At 60.6% G+C, this 22,027-nt stretch overlaps 1 protein-coding gene across 11 annotated transcripts in view; it reads right to left on the bottom strand.

Annotated features, from left to right (window-relative positions):
- The window catches only part of CASZ1 (castor zinc finger 1), a 149,222-nt gene that overhangs the window by 44,818 nt on the left and 82,377 nt on the right, over positions 1-22,027 (bottom strand). For 8 of the 11 annotated variants that reach the window (XM_059691280.1, XM_059691283.1, XM_059691281.1 and 5 more), the window contains one exon: positions 10,625-10,663. The exons of 1 other annotated variant lie outside the window; for it this stretch is intronic. In XM_059691280.1, coding sequence (XP_059547263.1) covers positions 10,625-10,640 — 16 coding nt within the window. In that variant the 5' untranslated portion in view covers positions 10,641-10,663. Of the gene's footprint in view, positions 1-10,624; positions 10,664-11,127; positions 11,426-22,027 lie in introns of those variants that run through there. 2 more of the 11 variants (XM_059691278.1, XM_059691279.1) reach the window with 2 other exon arrangements.

The following is a 22,027-nucleotide window of genomic DNA, read 5'->3' as shown; positions in this document are numbered from 1 at the left end:
TTTCCCAGAACACCTGGCTGGTCCCCTCCCCTGAACGCACAGGGTGGTCGACACCAGGAAGAGCTGGGTCCTCACGCAGATGACACCTTCGCAAACTCAGGCGGCCGGGGCGCAGGGGCAGCTGTCTGCACAGCAGCCGGGTTAACCTGTACGGTGCCCCAGGCAGCCCGTGCCTTTCAGCAGCCATGAGGCCGGTGGTGCGCTGAGCTGCAGGGTCTCCCCGTGAGCCAGGGGCCGTGTCCTCATCTTCCCTTCCAGCAAATTCCATGCTCGCCCAGAAACATACCCGGCAAACCCTTCACCTGGAGCATCCGCTCACTTAGACTTTCTTCCTGAAGACCCCATGCCTCGTCTAGTCCATTCACTTCCATTTCACTGGAGACAAGTTTCCAACTCCCTCCCCGCTCCCTGCAAACAGACAGGGGGTGCCCCTTGCTGGGGAGATGGCACTAATGAGTGCCTTTCGAGGAGTCTTCCCCCCAAAGCTCACAATGCACTGCGTCAACGATTGCATTTTACGCAGGGAAGGCCCAGGGCCGTGTCCACATGTAAAGGCAGGATCCGCATGGGGCCCAGAGACTCGGACCTGGCAGCACAGGAAACACGGAGCATGCGAAGTGTCCCTGACTCGGCGCTGCTGTTGGAGGGGTCCCGGGGATGCCCCTCTCCCCAGGGGAAGGAAGCCCTGCTTTGCCGTCTCCCTGCATTCGGGAACAAGCCCGTCGGTGTCTGGGTACCAGGACAGCTCGCTACCTTTCTCTGCGGGAGGGATGCGCACAGGATATTGGATGTGGCCCGCCCTGCTCTCAGAAGGCAGGCCCGGGGAAACTCACGGGGTCCTGTTGCCACAAACGTGCATGGTATTTCATGTCCTCTCGGGGTGGGGTGGGGGTGGGAGGGCAGTGTTAGGGGGTGAGGAGGAGGTTTTCAGGCAGCTCTGTCGTGCCTGGGGAGGCATGTATGCACCCGCCCCCTCCCCCCCCCGAGTTCATATGTTCCCAGGGGAACGCACAGCCCACAGAGCGCGCCTCGGTTGGTGTTGGATGGTTTTAGGTGGAGCCGGTTGTAAGGAACCCTTCCCGGACAGAGGCTCCCGTAGATGCACAGGATCCCCAGGACCCCGAGGGAGGGGACTGTCAATCAGCCCATCCTCCTGCCTCAAAGACTGGGGGTTCCTAGGACGTGGGTCTTTCCAGGCCTGGGCAAACCACACTGCCGACTACATGGCATGACAGTTCGAAACTGCTCCCGCAGCCCTTCCTTCTTAGGTTCCAAGACAAGTGATCCACCCCCAGGGCGAACTGACGAAACGGGGCCTTCTCTCACCCAAGACGGGGCTCACAGGAGCCTCTCTCAGCTGGGGGTTCTGAAAAGCTGGCCCCCGCCATTGAGAGAGACCCCGAGCACACATAGGACACGTCCTGCCAACTTAGCAGGCCACGGTGGAGCCCCAAAGAGCCAGGGGCGGGGCCTGGCCCGAGATTTGGGGGAGTCCCCCGGTCTAGCGCGGCTCTGCCTGAGTCACTTGGACTTATCAGATGAGCACAGCCTCCCAGCCAGGCCCTTGCTCTAATCCTTTCATTAATTTACTATTGGATGGAAAATTACTCCTCACCCAGGAATTTAAGTTTTCATCTTAGTTTAAGTTAGATTCTTAAAGCAATTACCGAGGCATCTGGCGATGACCTCACCGGGGCTGCCGGGCTAGAGGAGAGAGGGCAGCCCTGAGGCTGCACAGATCCCTGGCTCCAGGTCCCCGAGGCGAGTGCCAGGAGGACGGGGCCCCTGAACACCTGTCCGGGGCGCTGGGAGGGAAGCGGGGGTCCCCGGCAATCTCTGATATTTGCTGTTTGTGGAAAAACTCCTTTCGACGCCACCTGCCTCGTGAACTTACTGGTGACAGTTGTTGAAAAGCCTCAGCAGCTGGTGCCGCGGGAGCATTTTCTATTTTTAATTGTTTGATCAGAATATTAACTCATCTAGGCCCATTCCCAAGGCACACTTCCCAGCCAAAGGGTTTCCCCCACTCCCAGACCTTCCTCTCGCTCTCCCTCCCTAGTCAGGAACCGACTCTGAAGCGAATCATTTGGAACACAGACCTCCGTGAGTTTGCAGAGGATCAGCGCAGCGGAGAGAGAAAAAAAACCGTAGGCTCCTCACCAGCGGGCCCCACGTGGACCTCCCCTCTTTCCCCGAGCCACCAGGGACAGGCTGGCTCCAGGACCCGAGACACTGCCACTCCGACCGGACCCCCCTCTTCCTGGCTAGCGGAAGACTCAGCTTCCTCCTCTCCCCTCCGGGGAGCCCCATGGACGCAGTCTGCTCGCTTGTCAACGTGGAGGGCCATCAGAGACACCTGGACACTCGGGGGACCCTCAGAGAGGGGGCCCTGGGAGGGAGACACATGCCCCTGGGCTCAGGGGAGCTGGCAAGAGGCTGGCTGTCCTCTTAGTTTCCATTTCCAAGAGGAAAGACAGGAGGGCAGCGTCTCTACGGAGCCCACAGGAGCGCCTGCCAGCAACCCCTCCGGCCCCGCCCCCCAGCGAGAAAGTCACACAGCCCAGGCCCAGGGAACTGTCACTCAAGCTTGAGACTAACCACGGCCGCTGGGAAGGGGCTGCCGGGGACAAACCCACCCCCTTGGCTCCCTCACCCCATCCTAGGAAGGCCTCCCACCCAGCACAGGGGCCACTTGGCCTCCTGGCCTCCTCTCCCTACACGTCCTTGGCCCCCCTGCCATGCTCTTCCCTCTCAAGGTCACAGGGCTGTCCACACCAGGAATATTTACTCACCGGACTGGCCCTGTTAGCAACACTCACCACAAATATGCTTTCTGATAAAGTTGGCAGAAAAAAAGTTCTAGAGCTCAAAACAATGTCAGAAACCACCGCCCACCCCCACCGCGGGCGAGCGGGGTGGGGCCGGCCAACAGGTCACCCCGGCGGCGGGCACCCGCCCTGGGAGGCTTTTGTCACTCTCACTCCCTCACTCCTGTTCTACTTCCCAACATACAGCCTGTTGCCAGGGGACCCAGGGCTGGGGATGGTTCTAGGCTGGCACTAAGTCTGGGCGCCCAGAAGGCACGGCCAGCAGCAGGGGCGTGGGGAGAGGTCCCCCGAGACCGAGACCCGGACCGGCGGCCAGGAGCTCCGGGGGCCCCTGGAGGACAGGCCTGGCGGCCTCCCCAGGCCGTCTCACCTCGCTGAGCCCCTTCCCACCGCCGCCCTCCCTCTGTGCACATGGGCTTTAATGTTTTTATTACCTGTTTGACTCGCTGCCTTATTGCTTCTCCCCTTAATGGGGCCGTAACCGTGGAAACAAGGAATAAACGGCCACCAGAAAATGAGATGATTAAACAGGTCACCCTGGCAAAACAAACTCAGCCAAGGAACCTCTGGGGGTGGGGAAGGTAGGCTCCCCTGCCCCCCACCCACGGCCAGAAAGCTTGGACCAGACCCAGGACCAGCATCCCTATCCCTAGAAACTGGGGCAGGTACCCGGGGGCGCCCCCTGCTGGGCAGCGGGGCACCTGGCCAATCCTTCCCCAAGGCTCCCCTGAACCTCCAGGCAGCCCCCCAGGTTGGCTGGGGCTCCTGGGCTGAGGAAGGGAGGCCCTGATCTAGAGGGAGCTGAAAATCACAGGCAAGGAGAAGTGCACAAAGTTTCCCGATGCTCTCCCCTGGCCTCCTGGGTGCCCCGATTTCTCCCTGTGCCGGCGTCCCGGGCCCTAATGCGCCTCCTGTTCTCACACTGCACATTCCCTCCGGGCCCCTCAGTCCATGGAGAAAGCCCTGTAAGAAAAGGCCGACACAGGCCAGCGCTCAATCCAGGACGGTTTCCTCTGGAAGCCCCTGGTCTTTGGAGCCACGGAACGTGTCCGTTCCCTTCTTCCATCCCTCCCCCCCAAGGCCAGGCAGTGCCCTCTGTCAGGAGAGGGCCCTCTTGGCTTCGGGAAGGGGTCCCAGTCGCCACGCACCTATGGGCTCTCACGGAGACTATGGGGCCAGGAGAGCCCTCGGGAGGCAGGCAGCCTGTGGGGTTTTGAGACCAGGCCCCACAGCCGGCTCAGGAGTAGCCGAAACGCCAGGCCAGGGGCCTCTGTCCTGGCGGCGTGGGGTCGGTCCTCTTTCTGGCCCTGGGTCCACCCACCTGGAGGAGTTCTGGGACTGGAAGTAGGACCTAGAGAGGATGGACATGCTGTTTGGGGGGAGATGGAGACGGACCAAGGAGGAAGCAGAGAAGAGGCCCAGACCACCCACTGGACCCTGCCCTCCTGTCCCCTACAGGCAACAGACGTCATATGCCAAGTCTGACCTCGCTCCCCAGCCCCTCCCAGCCCCAAGCCACGGTCATGGTTACTGGGTAATTCGGGGCCCCATCCAGCCATTCAATGTCTATCTCTATCTTTATGCCCCCCTCGTCCCCTTCAGGCCATCCCTAATCCCAGCCCCACTCATTCCTGTAAATCAGGCTGCAGAAAGCTCTCGGGGAGCTAAAACCCAGGTCCCAAGGGAATCGGCCAATGTTTCCTGCCTGCCTCCTTCTGCCCCCACTAAGAGCCGAGGAGGCACTTGGAGAAGAGGCACATCCATCAATCAATTCCACCGGCACTCAGAGTGGGCGGGCGCAAGACCAGCCCCGTACCCAGCCCTGGGAGATGTCCGTGCAGAGCTAACGCTAACGTCGCCGTTACGAGCAGCAGTCACAGAAGAGAGGGCTCCTGGCCTTGGCCTCTGGTGGCCAGAGTCTGGAAGTCTGAGTGCTGCCGCCCTGACACCCCAATGTCATGGGCATGACCAGACCCTCAGAGGAGCAGGTCCCCAGCCAGCCTCATCTCTTTCCAGGGGCCACTGGGTATGAGGCTGCCAAGGGGGAGGGGGCGAGAAAGGTAGGCAGCAGGGCCTGGCTTTGGGGAGCTGGGCAGCCTGGGCAGTAAGGACAGAAAGCTGTGGTCACAGAAGGTGAAGCAAGAGTTACACTCTCAGGGTGGGTGGGGCGTACAGGACAAGAGAGGGACGAGCCCAGGTGGGACCCTAGAAGTTGCAGGCGGTTCAGGGAGAGCATGGTCTGCCTAGCTCCACCAGTCCCAGGACCTCCCATCCTTTATCAAGTTCAAAGGCCACTCCTGCACAAAGCTCCCTGGGCCCTCTGTCCCTGGCCCCTCTACCTGATGTGACCGAGGAACACAACCGCCCCCCCCCCCCCCCCACCGGGCAGGCCCCGAAGACCTGGGAAGGACCAGTGGTCTTCCTTCCTGCCGCTCCCACCCAGGGGTTCCCGGATGCTCACTGAACTGCAGACCTCACCACCTGAATGGGGTCTCTTCCCCCACAGGGGACGCGTGGCTCGATGAACGTGGGGTGTGGAGATGCTATGCTGGAGTCAGGCAGCGGCACGGGTGAGTGCTGGACCACCAAGGTGCCACCTTTCACAGTCAATCCGAGGGAAGCCGTCTCTCCTCTGCACACAGCCCGCCAGCCTTCCTCCCCTTCCTCCCCTTCCTCCTCCTCCTCCTCCTCCTCCCCAGCTCCTTCCTCCTCCTGCTGTTCCCTGGCCCAGCTATCCCAGCACAGCTGCTGCTTGCCTAGGGGACCCACAAGCTGTAATTACTGCAGAGCAACTTCCTTCCCCCTGAAGATGAGGAGGAGGAGGAAGAGAAGGAGAATGAGGAGGAGGGGGAGGAGCTGCAGCCAGTGGGTCAAGGTTTAAAAACCAGCGCGGGGAGGGCAGTGTTAAAGGGGAAGCCTTGGGGCTGGGGGTGGAGGGGCGGGGAGGGTGGGGGGCGGGGGATGAGCCTGACCCTTCTGAGAATGGTGGGCCAGCCAGAGGAGGCTGACTGAGGGGCCAGCGCCTGCTCACCTGGCAGGATCTAGGGAGAGGAGGAGTCAGGCCCGGAGCCTGGCCGGGCTCCGCCCAGTCCCTGCCCAGGCTCCGCCCAGTCCCTGCCCAGGGACTTGAGCCAGGGCAGCAGCTTTAATGAGGAGATGCTGCTGCCGTGACTCAGCCCTCCAAAGGTGCCTCCATTTACTTTATTTTTCCATCATAAAAAACCCAAGCTGCAACTCGGCCAGATTCCCTGGCCACGAGGGAGGGGGGAGGGGGGAGGGGGGAGCAGGGGAGTGACAGTGAGGCCTGAGAGATCGACTCCCGGGCCCTGGGCCCTCCCTGGAGAGGACAGCTCATGGGTGTCCCTGGCTGGTCCCTACAGGGAAAAGGGGCCTGGGGCGAGGCCCCGCGGGGTCCTTCCAGCCCTGCCCTCGCGGCCTCTGGCGAGGCCTTTCATCCTGAGGTCTGCTCTGACGTCTTACAACCGAGCCAGGGCTGGTTCCAGGGGCCGCTTCACAGTCCCGGGCCGCCTGCCTCGAATGCTTTCTGCCGAAGAACGGGTCCAGTGGATGTGCTGCTCACCTCGACCACGCGCCCCCGCCCACGAGAACGCGGCACTGAAGCCTCTGGTCAAATCGGGCTGGGAGTCGGGGACCTTAAAGGTCCGATGCTCCCGTCCCTCCACACACACAGCCAGCCTCTGTGTGAATGGTACCCGGAAACTCGCTACTTCCCAGAGAGCCCGTTCTGTCCTGGGCTCTGCCTGCTCCTTCTTGCCAAGATGGCACTGAGCACCTACCCCCTGCAGCAGACTGGCAGAACCGGTGCCCAACCTGACTGCAGGGATTGGCCCCAGCGCAGACTGGTCGAGTGGGTGGATCTGGCCAAGTAAAGGCTTGAGGGAGGAAAATCGAGGGCAGGCAACCCGCTCTGCCCGCAGCCCGGCGTGGAGTCTCTTCTCCAGAAACAGCACAGGAACCTTCCCAATCCCCCATACACATGGGGCCTAAGGTGTAACCAGAGCCGGCCGGCCCGCCAGGTTCCTAGAAGCCTCCGTTCCTGGCAAGGAGCTGGCCTTGCCCGGGAGGCTCGCCGAAGTCCCGAGAGTCTGGAGGGGGCTGGCACTCTGGGCAGCAGGGGCCTGAGCAGTCCACACAGAGGCTGGGCTGGGAAAACCACGTTTGTGCCCACTGGGGCCAGATGCCGCCTGAAAAAAGCCTTCTCCTACCTTGAGACTGTGTGCCCTCCAAGCACGTGGCGACTAGGAGATTCCACTCCCAGAACCAGGCTGCCAAGCCAACCTGGCTCAGCTCCCTTGACCCCATCCTTCCTGGCTTCCTCCACGGCCGAGGCCGGGGCCAGGCGGCAATGGGGACCTGGACGCAATGCAGGGGCCCTCAGCCTGGAGTCCCAGCAGCGCTTAATCCAGGAAGGAGCAGCAGGCCTGGCTCAGCCAGTGGCCTCGACTCCTCCCACTGACCCACCTCTGTAACCTGGCTGCGGCCCTGGTGCCAGGAGGGCAGTGCAGCACCTTGTTGGCTCCCCCTGCGGTCCCTGGCCACCCCCTTGAACTTGCCTACTTGGCCCTTGACCTGTCAGAGCTGACCTTGGATCCTCTGATGGACAGCTCTAACCCTGAACAGCCCCTCCCCTTCTTCTCGCGTTCCCCCTGGGGCGAGTGGGACAATTTATAACCAGATCCCAGAAAAACAAGGAAAGGGCAGCTTCCTTTCCAAAGCTCTACCCTGTTCCGCGGCCACTCTCACCCGGCCCCGCTGGTCCAGGGCCTAGGACTCAGCCTAGTGGGGCCTGATCCTGGGGAGCTTCCCAACGGTGGATGGATTTACCTGCGTCTGAAAGCTTCCTCCGGCCTCCTCTCCCCTTCCCGTCTCCCGACCCCAGGGAAATCACTCTAAAAGGGCCTAATGGAACTATGTCCTCCTCTCTTCCTCTCTCCTCCCTCCCTCTCTTTCTCTTTCCTTTTTTTTTTTTTATTAGCATTTGTGGAATTTATTCCCAAACTCTCCTAATCTTCCGTACACAACCATTTGATTTGCATAACCCAACCCCCTCTCATAAAAACTGGCTGCTAGTTTAATTAAAAAATGTAAATTTGCTGTCATCTCGGGGCCTGGTGAATTAGGACGACATCGGCATTTTTTATTGCTAAAGACGTCCAGATTGATCCAGCCCTTGGCTGAACTATGGTGGGGGGAAAGGGGCCCACATGGCCCCTGAGGGTCTGGAGATCCTGCTGTCCCCTCCTGAGAAGCTGGGTTCTCCCACGACTGACTGACTTAGAGCTGGAGTGCTTCAGGGCCTCGACCTGGCCGAGGCGGGAGGTGATGCTAACCCACGATCCAGTGCTCACTGGGTCCCTGGTACCAGCCAGCAGTCATCTGGGGCCGGTGCTTCCAGCTTGTGCTGTTCCAGAGATGCCCTGGGTGGCAGCTGCCCATAGTCCCACAAAAGAAGAGGGCCCCTAACTGCCCCAGCACGAGCCCTGGCCACACAGGAGGCCCCTGGCCCTGGCCGGGTCCAGGAGTACATCCCAGAGATGGAGGGAAGATGACCATGGAGTAGCCAGAGGTGGCTCAGAGGGGATCTCAGAGTTCCCACCTGCTTCCCTTTTTGTGTGAACAGGGGGAAAAGTGTTTTTCTTCTGAAGTTCTGAGATTACGTGAAACTTCCAAGTTCAAAGAAAAGGCTGAGATGGTATCACCAGATGACTCCTCCAAGAAAGAGTCAGAACTTTGACACCCTGGACCTCCCCTCACCGAGCGGCCAGAGTCCAGCTCTGGGGCCTGCTGGGAGTGCCTCCCTCCAGCTCCAAGAGGGCCTGGCTGACCTCAGGGGCCCTAAGAGCTTCTAGGAAAGGTTTCCAGGGCCTGTCCCCGGGGTGCTGGGAGAAGCAGTCTCCCTCAGGCCCAGGAGAGATGTTGCAAGAGGTTCTGCCACCCACAAGCCCAGGGAGCCCTCCCCCGAGTCGGGGACACCCTACAGAAGGGCTCTGCCGCCGTGCCCCCACCGTAGACTGGGGAGGGCTGGTGGGTTAGGGCAGGAGGGTGGATGCCCGCTCCAGTTGGTACCCAGCTTGGAAGGAGGAATACGGAGGGCCCGCCTTCCGGCTGAGTAATGCCCGGGTCCCCTGTGCCCGCCCACAAGCAGAGGCCGGGCCCCAGGTAGGGAGTGGCGCCTCACCCAGCCCATCCGTAAGGCCTGCTCCTCATAGGGATGGGTGCGGGCCCTGTTTCCGAAGAAAGGGGCTGGGGCCTGAGAGGGCGGTGATGAGACACCTGATTAGAGGTGGGGGCGGGCTGCTTCTGTGTGGGAGTGGAGGGCAGGGAGGGGCAGGGAGGGGCAGGGTGGCAGCAGAAGCCTTCGCTACCTTCACCACTTTGCCCAGCAGGGGGTGTCACACCCTTCCGGGGCACAAAGGTCCCCGGGACCTCCACATCAGATACACCTAGGTCACACCTGGCTGGACACAGTCTTAACCCTCTGGGCGCGACCCCTTCCCCCTCACACATCCCCTACCCAAAGCCAACCACCATGTCACCCCCCACCCCCCTGGGCCGCCCAGCGCTGCCCTCCTGTCCTCTCTGCCCAATCCCCTTGGACCTCAGAAGGTCAAATGTCAGCTCATGGGTCCCAAGGGACATCGCCACGAACTTGGGCCCATTATGAACAGCAACTCTAACAGCCACCAACACCACGTATCCTCCTATAAACGAAGCAGGAGGGTTCAGAGGTCAGTCTCAATGAACTATCAACCTGTTTATCACTGACTTCTTTTTAAAAACATTTAGGACGAAGCTAGCAGCTTTTGCCGGCCTGGGATCTGAGCGTCCTGGTCAGAATTTGGTTTCAGGAGAGAGGGCTGATGGGAAGCCTGACGGTAAATCTCACTCGGGCCTTCGGTTAGAACCCCGGATGGGGAATGAAGAGAAATATGGAGTGAAATTAGACTAAAACCAAGAAAACACCCAGATCTCTGGATACACTCCGCCAGGCCTGCACCATGCCCCTGGAACCCTAGCCTAGGTGCCCCCCAAAACCAAGAGTCCACATTTAGTCGTTGGTTTTGGTCTACCCCCTCCCAGGGTGGGGACCGGGAAGGGGGATGGAAGCCAGTCCTGGGCCCAACACTTTGAACTGATAACAGCCACCTCATCCCACGGATTCTCAGGTGAAAAATACTCATTAGCCATAATAAGCAGCTTGATCACCCGACACAGCCTTGTCCCAAATAAATTAAATTCCTTTACCTTGAGACAGTCGCCCCGAAACCAGACTAACCACCTTTCCCAACAGGACGCTGCTTTCAAAAACTAAACCACCCCCCACTAAAAAAATAAAAACACACGCCCCACAGCCAGACACAGAGATCTCTGCGGGGGGGAAAAAACACACACATACACACAGACACAGAAAACACACGGAGCCATTCAAAAGACAGGGAGAAGCAAAACCCCCACAAAAAACCCCTAAATCCTCTCTCTGGGTGCCCCCCAGCTCCCTCTCCCCTCCCTTCTTTCATAATGACAAGCATGAGATTAGTCATAGTCACTAAGCAAGTAGCAAATAATAACAATAATATCATCCGAAGGAAGCTTCGCAATCCAGAAACCGGGGCGAGAGCCCGGGCCGCACGGACCCTCTCCGGGCCAGGGCCAGCCCCCGCCCCCCATCCCCCGCCCCCCGCCCCGCCGCGACCTCATTGGGCTAAAAATAATAACTTCCGTAAAAGAACCGAAAGAAAAGTGAAACAGCTCCCCAGGTTCCCACCGGCCAGTACCTGTACCGAGATCCATGCTCCTCTCTTTGGTCCCAAACTCTTCCAGGATCGCCGAAAACAGCAGAGGGAAGGAAAAGAAGACTCTGTTTAGTCTCTCGCCGCGCCCCCCGCTCCACACCCCTGCGCCCCCTCCGCGCGCCGCGCCCCCCATAGAGGGGCGGCCGGGTCCCCGGGACCCGGGACGAAATGCGCAGGGGGCCCGGGGCGGGAGAGCGAAACTTCCCCTCCCTCCCCGGTGGCTCTCACGCTCGGGCATCGCACACGCATCGGAGCAGCTCCGCTCCGCTCCCGAGTTTATTAAACTAAAAGAGAAACTATTTATAGACGCGGCCGGGTCGGGGGGCCCGGCCGGCCCGAGAAGCAGAGGGGCGCCCCCGCCCGCCGGATCGGCGGCCCGGCTCCCGCCGCCCCCGCCCCGCCCGCGCCCCCCGCCCCGCGCCGGTCCCGGGTCGGAGCCCCGCGGCGCGCCCCCCGGCCCTCCCCCGCCCCACTCGGGTACTCACCATAGTCGGAGAGTCGAAAGCCGAATTCACTTAAATAATCAACTTTCATAATACTTAATTAATGCCTAATTGCAACTGATTACTCCCCGAATAACAAGTTGTTTTAAAGCCCTGATGTCATTGCTCCTGACGGTAACACTCAGGGTAACAGTTTGGCAGGAGGGAGCGGCGGGCGGGAGCGGCCGGGGGCGCTGCCAGGCGCCGAGGTGATTGGCAGGGCGGCCGCGGCGCCGCCTCCTGCGGGCCCGCCCGCGCCGCCCCGGCAGGTGAAAGAGCAGCCCGGCCCGCGCGCCCGCGGACGCGGAGTGAATGGGCTCGCGCTCGCCCGCCCGCCCGCCGCGCGCCCGGCCCGCGCCCCGCGCGCTCGCGCCCTGCGCTCGCTCCCCGCGCGCCCCCGCTCCCCGCGCACGCCCCCGCTCCCCGCGCGCCCCCGCTCCCCGCGCACGCCCCCGCCGGCTCCCTCGCGTGCGCACGGGGCTGCAGCGCACCGGCTGGGGCGGCCGGCCTTTGGGTTCAGTGATTCCCCGAACCTCAGACTTCGGGGAAGGGGGGGTCAGGGGGGACCCGGCGGCCGAGGCTCGCGCTCCCACGCTCCCCTCTGCGCTCGGGCCTCGCAGGCGCGACTCGACGGCGGCGGCGCGCGGACTCTCCCCGGCGCCGGGCAGCCCGGGGTTCGCGGCGCGCGCGGCCGCGCAAACTTTTCCGCGCGGGTGGGAGCGCCACGGGGTCGCGCAGCCGAGCCGCACGCTCGTGCTTCCCCTCGCGCGCCCCGCGGACTCCGGGTGCCGGGGTCCCGGGGTTTTTTTCCTCCCAGCTGTTTTTGGTGGTGGTTTGCTTTTTTAGCTCGAAGAAGAAAAATCTCTGGGCGGTGGGGCTAGGTGTGTCAGGGAAAACCTCGCGGCAGGCTCCAGGAGTGCGGGGGACCCCCCCCCCCCCATCACTACCACCCCGCCCCCGGGCTTCCGCCGCTAAGGTTTGGCTTTGCCTTTAAAATGGCCTAGTGCCCTGCCCACCCCGGCCAACTGCACAGCCCTGGTCTCAGGCCTCTCTCCTCCCTCCTCCGGCCCAGAAGTGCAGTCCCAAAGCTGCGACCTCCTCCCTCCTACTGCCAGGGCAGAAGCTTCTATCATTTATCTGAGTGTTATCACCTGGGCCCCGCCTCCCCGTAGCAGATGGGGGGCGGGGGGGGGGGCGCAGGCACCCCTCAACCAAGGAGCCAGCGTCCTAACACTTGTGCCTCTGTCCACTCCTTGCCCCTCCTCGTTTTCTCTGAGAAGGCACGCTGGTGGGTCTCTCCGCCATGGCCCCCAAACGCCCCTGCTATGCCGGGTAAGTTAAACTTTAGTGGCCAAGTTACGCACTGGACCTGGGGGGCACAGGGGAGGAGGCAGCCAGCCCAGCAGGCAGCTGAGCTGGTGAAACACCTGGATGGCACTGCCCCCAGCCCTCCCTCTGTCCCGGCTGCATCCACCCTCCTGTTTCAGGGGAGGCCACACTGCCTTCCATAGGCCAGGACCCCTGGCTTTCTCTGGTCTCTGGGCGGCACCCAGCAAATGGGTGCTGGCCTGTGTTTGCAATATTTCTGTTTTGCAAAGCCAAGGGCCCACGGAGGCCTCGGGGCAAAGACGTCAGTTGACAATCTACTCCTTCTCCCACGTTCCCTTATTTTTCTTTTTTCTTGGATTGCTCTTTAGCTTCAAATGGCCTCACAGGGAGGTGAGCATCCCTCACCTACTTCACAGCCTTCTTGGCATTCCCGGTTGTCACACAACCCTCCACCCTTCAGGCCTGCCCCAGACCCATGCAGGAACAGTAGGTGGAGGCTCAGAAGCTTCACCGGGTGTCCTCTGTCCCTCAAACTCTGCGTAAGGGAGCGGAGCTCTAAACAAACCGGGGCGCGCGCGACCCAGCGGCTGGGACAACTGCTGGCACAGGGCAGCCGGGCAGAGAGGACCATGAGCTTCTGCTCCCCATGCAGGACCTCAGACAGGGCATCTCTGGGTCCAGAACTGCTCTGGGGTCCACACACGTCTCGGGATGCTCCCACCCATGACGTCCCAAAGCAAGGTCTACAGCTTCGGGCTGTAACAACAGAGAGTCGATCCCATGCCCCAATCCCGCGTGTCCGATTCCCCATGTGGGCAATGGCTGCAGAGGGAAGCCTGAAGACGGGGCACATGGCTGATTTCTGGGTGCATTTGAAGGCATCTCATGCAAGGGGAGCTCCCTGCAGATATGACCCATGGCCGGCTGCCTCCTTTTGAAGACCTGCGGGGCCTCTGCTGATGGCGATCAGGAGGCAAGGCCAACTGGATTGGCTGCACGAGAACTTCTGAGGTCTCTGGTGGACCAAGACTGGAGAGGAATGGCCGAAGGGACAGAACTCAGAGAGCTGGAAGGCAGGCAAGCAGGCAGGGCCAGCCAGAGGGACCGCCAAGTGCAGCCAGTGGTGGAAGGAGGCGGGGGCTGCCCGGACAGCCTCTGCCCTGCCAAGGCGATGGCCACAGTCAGCGACTGTGGGGTTAAGAGGCCCTGCCCCAGGGTGAGGGGCCTCCACGGACAGACCAGAGAGGCCCAGGAAACCAGGTCACCTTGTGTTCTGATTTGAGAAGGTCTGAGAAGAAGGCTGAGCCACTGAGGGCTTGGGTGTGAGTCAGAGGCCGCATAATGGAGGGGTCCCGGGTTTCTATCTCTGTCTCTCTCCCTTTGGGTGTGTGCTCGTAGGAACGGGAGAGGCCAGAACTCTGGCATCTGTGGCCCATTTCTAACTTGAGGATCCTGATGTGCTGACACCTCCTTAGACCCTGAGGCCAGGCCACGGTCAGGACATTTGTGCCTGGGACTTGGGGGACGAACAGCCCAATGACACAATCCCTCCAGGTCTCGAGGCCCTGGGCCCAGAGCCACCAGCTCCTCCTGACACGCCTCACCTCCGAGAGAAAGAGTGGAGACATGGGCAACGATCCCACCCCAGGCCCCTCACGGGAGCCCCGGAAACAGTCGGCTCCCCGGCGCGCTTCAGCCGCTGGCTCCCGTCCCCTCGCAGCCCCGGTTTGCCCACTCATCCTCCCTCCCTCCCGAGCCTGCGGCCTTCTCACTCACCAGCCTGTTTACACACCGGGTATCTCATGCTTTATCTGCTCTCATTTTGAATTTGTAACTTTCACATAAACTCGAACAAAGCTCCTTTTGTTCCTGCACCCCACCCCAGGATCCCAATAAACTGGTTCCCTCCGAGGCGACTGGGCCAGGGCACAGGAGCCTTGGCCAAAGACTGTGTGTGCATGTGAGCAAGCATGTTCGCACCTGCGAGGGAGTCCGCGTGCTTGCGTGTGAGCGTGCTTCCCAGGCTGACGGAGGGAGGGTGGCAGGGAGAGCCGTGAGCGAGCGAAGTGTGGACAGGACGCCGTGGCACGGGGACAGGACAGCCTGCCGGGGCACCAGAGGCGGTGGGCCACGGAAGGGTGGGTGTCAGGGCGGCGGGGAGACAGGGCCGAAGGAAGCAAAGGGCAGGAGGAGCAGCGGGGCGGGTGGCGGACCGAGGGGCTGGGGCCAGCCTGGAGCTGAGCGTGAGGCAGAGCCAGGAATTGCATGATGGTGGGATAGGGGCTGGCACAGCCGCACGCTTGGCCCCGTAATCCTGTTAGCCAGCAATCTCCATTCCGAAAGAGCTTCATTTCTTTGTGAATATTTGTAAACTAGATATCTAATGGAAAATTATAGGAAAATTATAGTGAAATTCATGACGGAGAAATCCGATTATCCCTAATTCAATTATGCCATCTTAGCCCACACAGCACATTTCCCATTTTTTTCCCATAAATACCGATGCCAGGGGTCCCGGTAATCAAATAAAATTGAAAATCATCTTCCCATTAAATTCAATTAGCCGCAATTTCTAAAGCCTATCAGAGATTTTAATTACTAAATTATAAAATTCTCCAATGCTAAATTGAAACCAAAAAAATTGCACATCCTTATATTTCACAGGAAAAAAAAAAAAAAAAAGGGCCAGCAAAATCCTTGAAAAATGCCCTCCTTGCCGTGCTCAGCTCCAAAGCAGGTTCCCCACCTGGAGGGACCTCTCACGATGCCTACCTACTTGCCCACCTGGGGAGGAAGCCAGTGGGCAAGGGATTGGGCCCTGTCAGGGGAGGGGCCGAGGCACATTAATCGAGCAGAGGGGCAAACCACACCTCCAAACCGGTGCAGCTCGGGGCTGGGCTGATCCCTGGAGAGGACCTGCCTTCCTTACTGGCGGCCCTGACCCCTGAGAAGCCCTCAACCCTGCCCCTAGCCAGGAAGTCTGTAATTGCCACCTCCTTGACCCTTGGACTGGGCTCAGGCTCAGGCCACAGCTTGGCCTCAGGGCTCTCATGGTTCCAGGGCAGGAGACCAGAGGCAACTAGCTTCTTACCCAAGTGGCAGCTCTCTAACCACCCTGTCGGCCCCCTGGATGGCTGGGGCTGGGGCTGGGGCGGGGACGGAGCCTGGTGTTAAGGGTGGACAGATATCATGGATGGTTCCATGGCCCCAAGTCTTCTCCTCAGTGTTCCCAAGGGCCCTGGGCCCTGGCAGTGTACCACTCTCCTGGGAGAAGAGCTGAAATTGGCATGGTCCAAATCTGGCCTCTCCCCCGCACTTCTAGCTCATTCTCTCTGGGAAGCCGCCAGACATCCCAGAACTGGCCGGGAGACGTCCCCCTGCCCCACGGGGAGTGCACGCTTTTACCCCACCTTCCTTTAGGGAGGTGATGGCCACGACCCCCTTCCCCCCCAGACCACTTACCCTGCTCTAAAGGCTTGTCTAGAAGTCAGAAGAGCCTGGGGAGGTGGCATCAATGGTGGCATAAAGTGACCCCAGGTGGGTGGCTGGGTGGGCAGCTGATGGGCCCGGCAGTTTCGGGGCAGCCGGCAGGAGAGTTGCCGCAGCCCAACACCCAGGGAGCAGGTTTAATTTGCCAGGCAGCCAGGAGTGCCAGCAGGGGAGGTACCCGCAAACAAAACAAAAACAAAAAAGTTAATTATCTTTGGCTTTTTCTTAATAAATATCCAAACTGGCCCGGCCGGATCCTCCACTTTGGAGGGAGAGAGAAGAAGGAGGAAAAAAACCCAAACCAAATCCAACCGACACTCATTCTCTCGCGGCTCCCTTTCCTTTGTCTCTCGCGCTTGGATTTATCTTTTATCGGAGGCCGTCTGTTTCACATTAATTCCCAAATTTTTAAGTGTAAGAGTGTGGTCTAAAGCCTTTTTTGTTTGTTTGTTTTAGCTTTGGGGTGGGAACGTGAGAGTGTGAAGAAGAAGGAGGTAGATGGGAAGAGAAGGGTGAGAAGGAAAAAGACAGAAGCGAAGGAGAGACTGGAAGATGGAAGGAGAGACAGAGTGTGATTCAGGGAACTGAGTCGTCGCCTTGCCCCTGTGGGCACGGCCCAGCCTGTGGCCCCAGCCTGGGCAGGGACCTGCTCTGGAATGTGGTGCTGGCATTTTATTTCAGTCACAATTATCGGCTACAGGAGATACGGGGATTTCTCATTTTAAGATTCCGAAACCACCCAGGTCTCACTGGCCACTTCAGCTCCTCTGGCTGCGGGCTCCTGTGCCAGCCCTCCGTGCCCGGGGCTTGGCTGGGGACGCGAAGGGGAGGCTGGCTGTCCTTCCGGGGGTTGGGGGGGGGGGTGAGGTTTCTCTGTATGGAATCGTACGTGTACCTGGGGAGGGAGATGCCTGTTGCCACCTGGGCCTACGTGTTCGGATGGTGCTCATACACGCCTGAGCCCATGCTGTTGGAAACATGCGTCATGGCATGTGGGTTGGGGGGGAGGGTAGCCAGGACGTTGGGCGGGCAGGCCCTCACGGAACTGTGGCTCTAGAGACCCACTACCTCGGCTCAAATCCCAGCTCCGTCGCTCACTGGCTGTGCAACCGTGATCAAGTCACTGCTCCTCTCTGAGCCTCCACATTCTCAGTATCAGAGGGAATAAGGATGAGTGATCGCCTAAGGCTGGGGGTCGAGGGGAATGGAGAGGGACTGCTACTGAGCCCAGGGTTTCTTCCTGGGGGAGGGCAATATTCTACAATTAGATAGGGATGACGGTTGCACAACCTTGTCAATGATACACTTGCACGTAAATTATATCTCAATAAAGTGGTTATTAAGACAGTGGGGACAAAACGGGGAATAATAAGAGCATTTACCACACAGAGTTGTCGTGAGGGCACGGAGAATAGTGATTCGTGACTAATGTGGGTCTGGGAGGATGGCTGGCTAGGGCCTGGGCTGGTGTCCGTGGACGTATACTGCTGGTGCGTACTAACGTCTGCCTGGGTCCCTGGCGCCCAGCCCGTAGGTTGTCAAGCAGCTGAGCTGCCCCGTACTTGTTCGGGGCTCCTGGGGGGCTGCTCCCTGGCAGGGATGGGAGAGGGCAGGCCCCCCTCCCGCCTCCCTGCCCGGGTCCCTGGAGAGGAGGCTGCCCACCGTGGCGGGCAGACGCCGCCCGCTCTCCCGTCTCACAGCACTCATATTTTCCATGTGCAGCAGACCGTGAATTCACCTTCATACTAGTTACAGGGTTATTTAGCTCCTCCTGACACTGACAATCACCAAACTTTAATTCGCTACTTGTCTTCTCCCTGCTGCGCCCTCTGCCCACCCCCAAAATCCCTGGGAGAGGATGGGAAGGACCTAGCCTGGCCTCCTCTTGCCAAAGCTTGCCCTTCGGAGTGATGGAGTGATGGGGGGGCGGGGGGACGTGGGGGTTGGTCCGTAGGAGAAGACGACGGCCGAGTGTGGGGGGGAGAGACCAGTGCGGGAGAGGAAGTACCAGGGCCAGGGGACCTTCCGGCCTGACATTAATGTATTCAACCCGACAGCCATCCTGTCCTGAATGAAGACTCGGCCGGCCGGCCGGGCCGCGTGTCTGAGGGCCGGCAGCCCTAGCCAGGACCTACGGGCCAGGACTCACTGAGCTCCCAGGACCAGGCAGCTGGCATGGGCTGGCTCCTTCGCCTTCTGCTAGACAAGCCGGTGCCCATCAGGGAACCGACGGGAGGGAGCTCATTCTGACCAAGCTGGGAAGCCAGCTCCCCTGCTTTCCTGCCCCCCCCCCCTCCCCCGCCGGTCTCCGGTCAGGCAGAGCCATCTACCCTGCACGGCCTCTCTCCAGCCTGCTGCTCCGCTGCTTACATCCCGTCTCTCTTCCCTTGACGGAGGCAGGGGGTCTGTTCTAAGCTACTCCCAAGTCAGATGGGAAATAGAGACCCTGAGACATTGCTCCCCGAGCACCCAAATCACAAGCCCTGGCCGAGTGTGGGAGATGGGGGCCTGCTCCCTCGCCCATTGGGAGAGGCGGCGGCTGCCCACACCCATGGCCACCCAGCAGGGTCTTTGCCTCTCTTTCCCCTTGGCTCCAGCAGATCCCCTTCCTTCGGTCTCCCCTGTGCTCCCACACTTGTCCAGGAGTGGGTCCAGCTTCCAGAAGGTCCACAGAGGCCTCCAGTTGGCTCAGGGTCTAGGTGAACCCAGAGAGTCAGACTCCGCCTCTCAGCCACCCTCCACCTCCTGATCACCATCCGCTTCCCCCTCAAGCTTTGCTCTGACAACCATTTGGTGGAGCCAGGGGGTTCTTACTCCCCAAATCCAAGCTGGGCCGCCAACCACTCATTATGCAGAGCCCCAGAGCAGAGTACTGAGCTGAGAGGACCGCGGAGACCAGAGGCCTGGCAAGGACTGGCAGGGGAGCTTATAAAAGCGGGGGGGCGGGGGGGGCGGCACAGAGGCAGGTGGGGGGCAGAGGCAGGGAAATGCACGGGGGCATTAAGCGGTGCCTGCTTCCTTCTAGCCCTGTTCCCCTGCCCCACCCCTGCCGGCGGGGGAAGTGGCCACGGTGGCCTGGGCAAGAGAGACGTCCACGGGACCGATGGCAGCGATGGGAGAAGGGGCTTGTTGACTGCAAACTGTCCATTATGGCTCAGATTATAAGCATATTGTGCAGGGCTCTCTGCACGATGCCGAGGAAATCCAATACGCTGAAAGGTTAATGCAATCAATTAGGGTGACAAGGAAGTAAAGTAAAGCCTTCGGAGTAGATGAAAAGGAGAGAGAGAGAGACAGAGAGAAAGAGAGAGGAGGAGAGAGCACCGTGGAGTTGGGGTGCAGCAGTACGGGTGGTGGGAAGGCGAGGAGGAAGGGAAGCTAGTGGGAGGCAGAGAGAAGGCTGGAGGCATCGGAAAGGCCTGGAGCCCAGGAAGACAGACAGGGAGGCAGCGGCAGCGGCAGCAGGAGAGGCGGCCAGTGAGCGGTGCCAGGACGCAGGCAGCTCCGTCTCAGACCTCCGCCTGCTGCACGGCTTCCTTTCCTCCTTCCTCCCCCGCCCTGTCCTCTCCCCCTGCCTGCCTTTCCTCCGGGGCTGGGAACCTGGCTCCCACATTAGCTCACGGCACCAGTAACGTGTCAGAGCAGCCTGGTCCCTGCCCCTGCACAGAGCAGGTGCCCACCACATGGCCTCCTGCTTCCCTCGCAGCAGCAGCAGCAGCACCCCAGCATCCTGGCCCCTACTTGCAACAGGCCTGCGACGGGAGAGCGTGGTGGTCAGGACCCTTTGCAGATGGAGAAACTGTGCTCAGAAAGGTCACCCCCGGAGCCTCTCCTGCTCCAAGAAGTCAGACTCAGAGGTCCTGGGCAGGGGTGGGGGGCTCGGTGCACCTGCCCAGGGAGAGGGGGGAACCTGGGCCCCTCCACTTGCTAGGCCCCAGGCTAGACACCTTGGACGACATGAACTCGCTCACTTGTCCCAATAACCCTGCAAAGTAGATGCTCTGCTCACCTCGTGGACCAGGACAGGGTGGATCTGAGGATCAGGATGCCGGGAGCAAGAGCCCGAGGGAACGGTGGCTATCGGGGGGAGGGCAAGCGGGGACTACTAGGTGGGACTGAGGAGCGGAGGGGAGAGAGCAGGTCAGGGCTGCAAGCAGCCAACAACCTCAGGACAGGGCTCTCAGACCACCGCCCAGGCCCCTCGAAAGACAAGAGGGACAGGCGCACAGGGCGGAGTGATGGTTGCACAACACTGTGAACATTCTGAATGCCAGGAAACTATACACTTAAACGTGGTTACAACGTTAAATTTCATGTTTTGTGTATTACCACTAAAAACACAGAGAGAGAGAGCAGAAGGCAGGAGCCGGAGCCTCCAGAGCAGGAGTTAGCAAACATGTTCTGTGAAGGGCCAGATGGTAAATATTTTAGGCTTTGCAGGCAAACGTCCTCTGTTTAGCTACCCAGCGCTGCCACTGTAGAGTGAAAACAGCCACAGCCAATATGAAAACGAGTGGGCGTGGCTGTGTCTCAATAAAACTTTATTTATAAAAACAGGCAGTGGGCCACATGTGGCCCGTGGGCTAAACCAGGGGTCCTCAAACTTTTTAAACAGGGGGCCAGTTCACTGTCCCTCAGACCGTTGGAGGGCCGGACTAAAGTTTAAAAAAAAAACTATGAACCAATTCCTATGCACACGGCACATGTCTTATTTTGAAGTAAAAAAACAAAACGGGAACAAATACAATATTTGTATTTGCATGTGGCCCGCGGGCCGTAGTTGGAGGACCCCCTGGGCTAAACTTTGCCAAGTCCTGCTCCAGAGAATGGACACACCTAGGACTGACATTCGGGATCAGGGATGCCAGACCCCGTCCCACTGTCTGGGGGACAGAACTGTCCAATCTACACTTTGCCAAGAAGTGGAAGGAAGGGATGGCGGAAGCCTCGGGGGAAAGTCCGGTTCTCTTTACCAGCAGAGGAGGGAGAAAAAAGAAGAGAACAGGAGCAGGCGCTGGCGTGGGAAGCAGATGTCCAGGAACCATCTGTCCCAGCTCCCGTCAGCCCTTCGCTGAGCCTCAGATCCTCACGGTGATACGCAGGGTGGAGACTTGCAGCTCCCAACAATCTGGGCGGCTCGATGCCAGGAGCAAGGTGTGAGGCTGTGGCTCAGAGAGGGGGCCGGAGCAGGGCAGCGGGCTGGGCTGCCCAGCAGGGACGCCAGGGGAGAGGAAGGCGAGGAGAGAGGCCTGGGGAGCGGCGCTGTAACCAGGGCGGTGCTGGTGGCAAAGGGAGGAATCCACGGGCCCCAGCGAGAGCGCAGGGCGCGGGCCGGGCCTGCCCTACACCGGCCGCCTCTGATCACGTTTTCAGGGCCACTGCCCGCCGGCACAGACAATGCTGGGGGAGCCTTTGAAGTCCCAAAGGGATGCCGCGGTGGGAGCCTCTCCACTCTCCTCCCTGGCCCCCCGTCCTCCGGAGGGGGGGTGGCCAGCAGGACAAAACCCGGAGCCAGCCGCAGCCGGCCAGAAACGCGGGAGACAAAGGGAAAACAAACAGGTTTGGAGCCAGGCGCGCGGTGCCGTGTCTGTCCCCCGCCCCTCCGAGCAAGGATGATGGATGGCTGCAGCCAGCCAGCTTGCCTGCCGGGCAGGCCCCGCTATTTACATAACACTGGCGTTCCACCGGTCACCTCTGACACGGCGCTGCCTGGGGCCTAGGCCCGGTGGCCCCCGAGGTTCCTGGAGCCACTCGGGGTCTGAGACAGCCTGGGGAGCCCTGGGCCTGGGGAGCCCTGGGCCTGGGGAAGGGCAAGACAGCAGCCTGCTCTGGGCTCGGCCTGAGGCCTTCCTGCCAGGCTCTCACGGAGGAAGGAGGGGGCCACTGGGGGCCACAGCCTCCCCCCAGGAGAGAGGGCTTTCAAGTCAGGTTGAAGGGGGAGGAGGGCGGGGGGGGGGGGGGAGCCGGCAGCAGCCAGCACAGCAGGCACATGGAGCTGCAGGGAGCTGGGCATGGTAACCTCGGGCAGGCGAGCCCTGGCACCATAGATGCCGCCTTGAACACACTCGATGCCCAAAGACTGCAT

Source organism: Myotis daubentonii, chromosome 3 (genome assembly GCF_963259705.1).
Source record: "Myotis daubentonii chromosome 3, mMyoDau2.1, whole genome shotgun sequence".
Classification (NCBI taxonomy): Eukaryota; Metazoa; Chordata; class Mammalia; order Chiroptera; family Vespertilionidae; genus Myotis; species Myotis daubentonii.
This window is presented reverse-complemented; position numbering and strand designations above follow the sequence as displayed.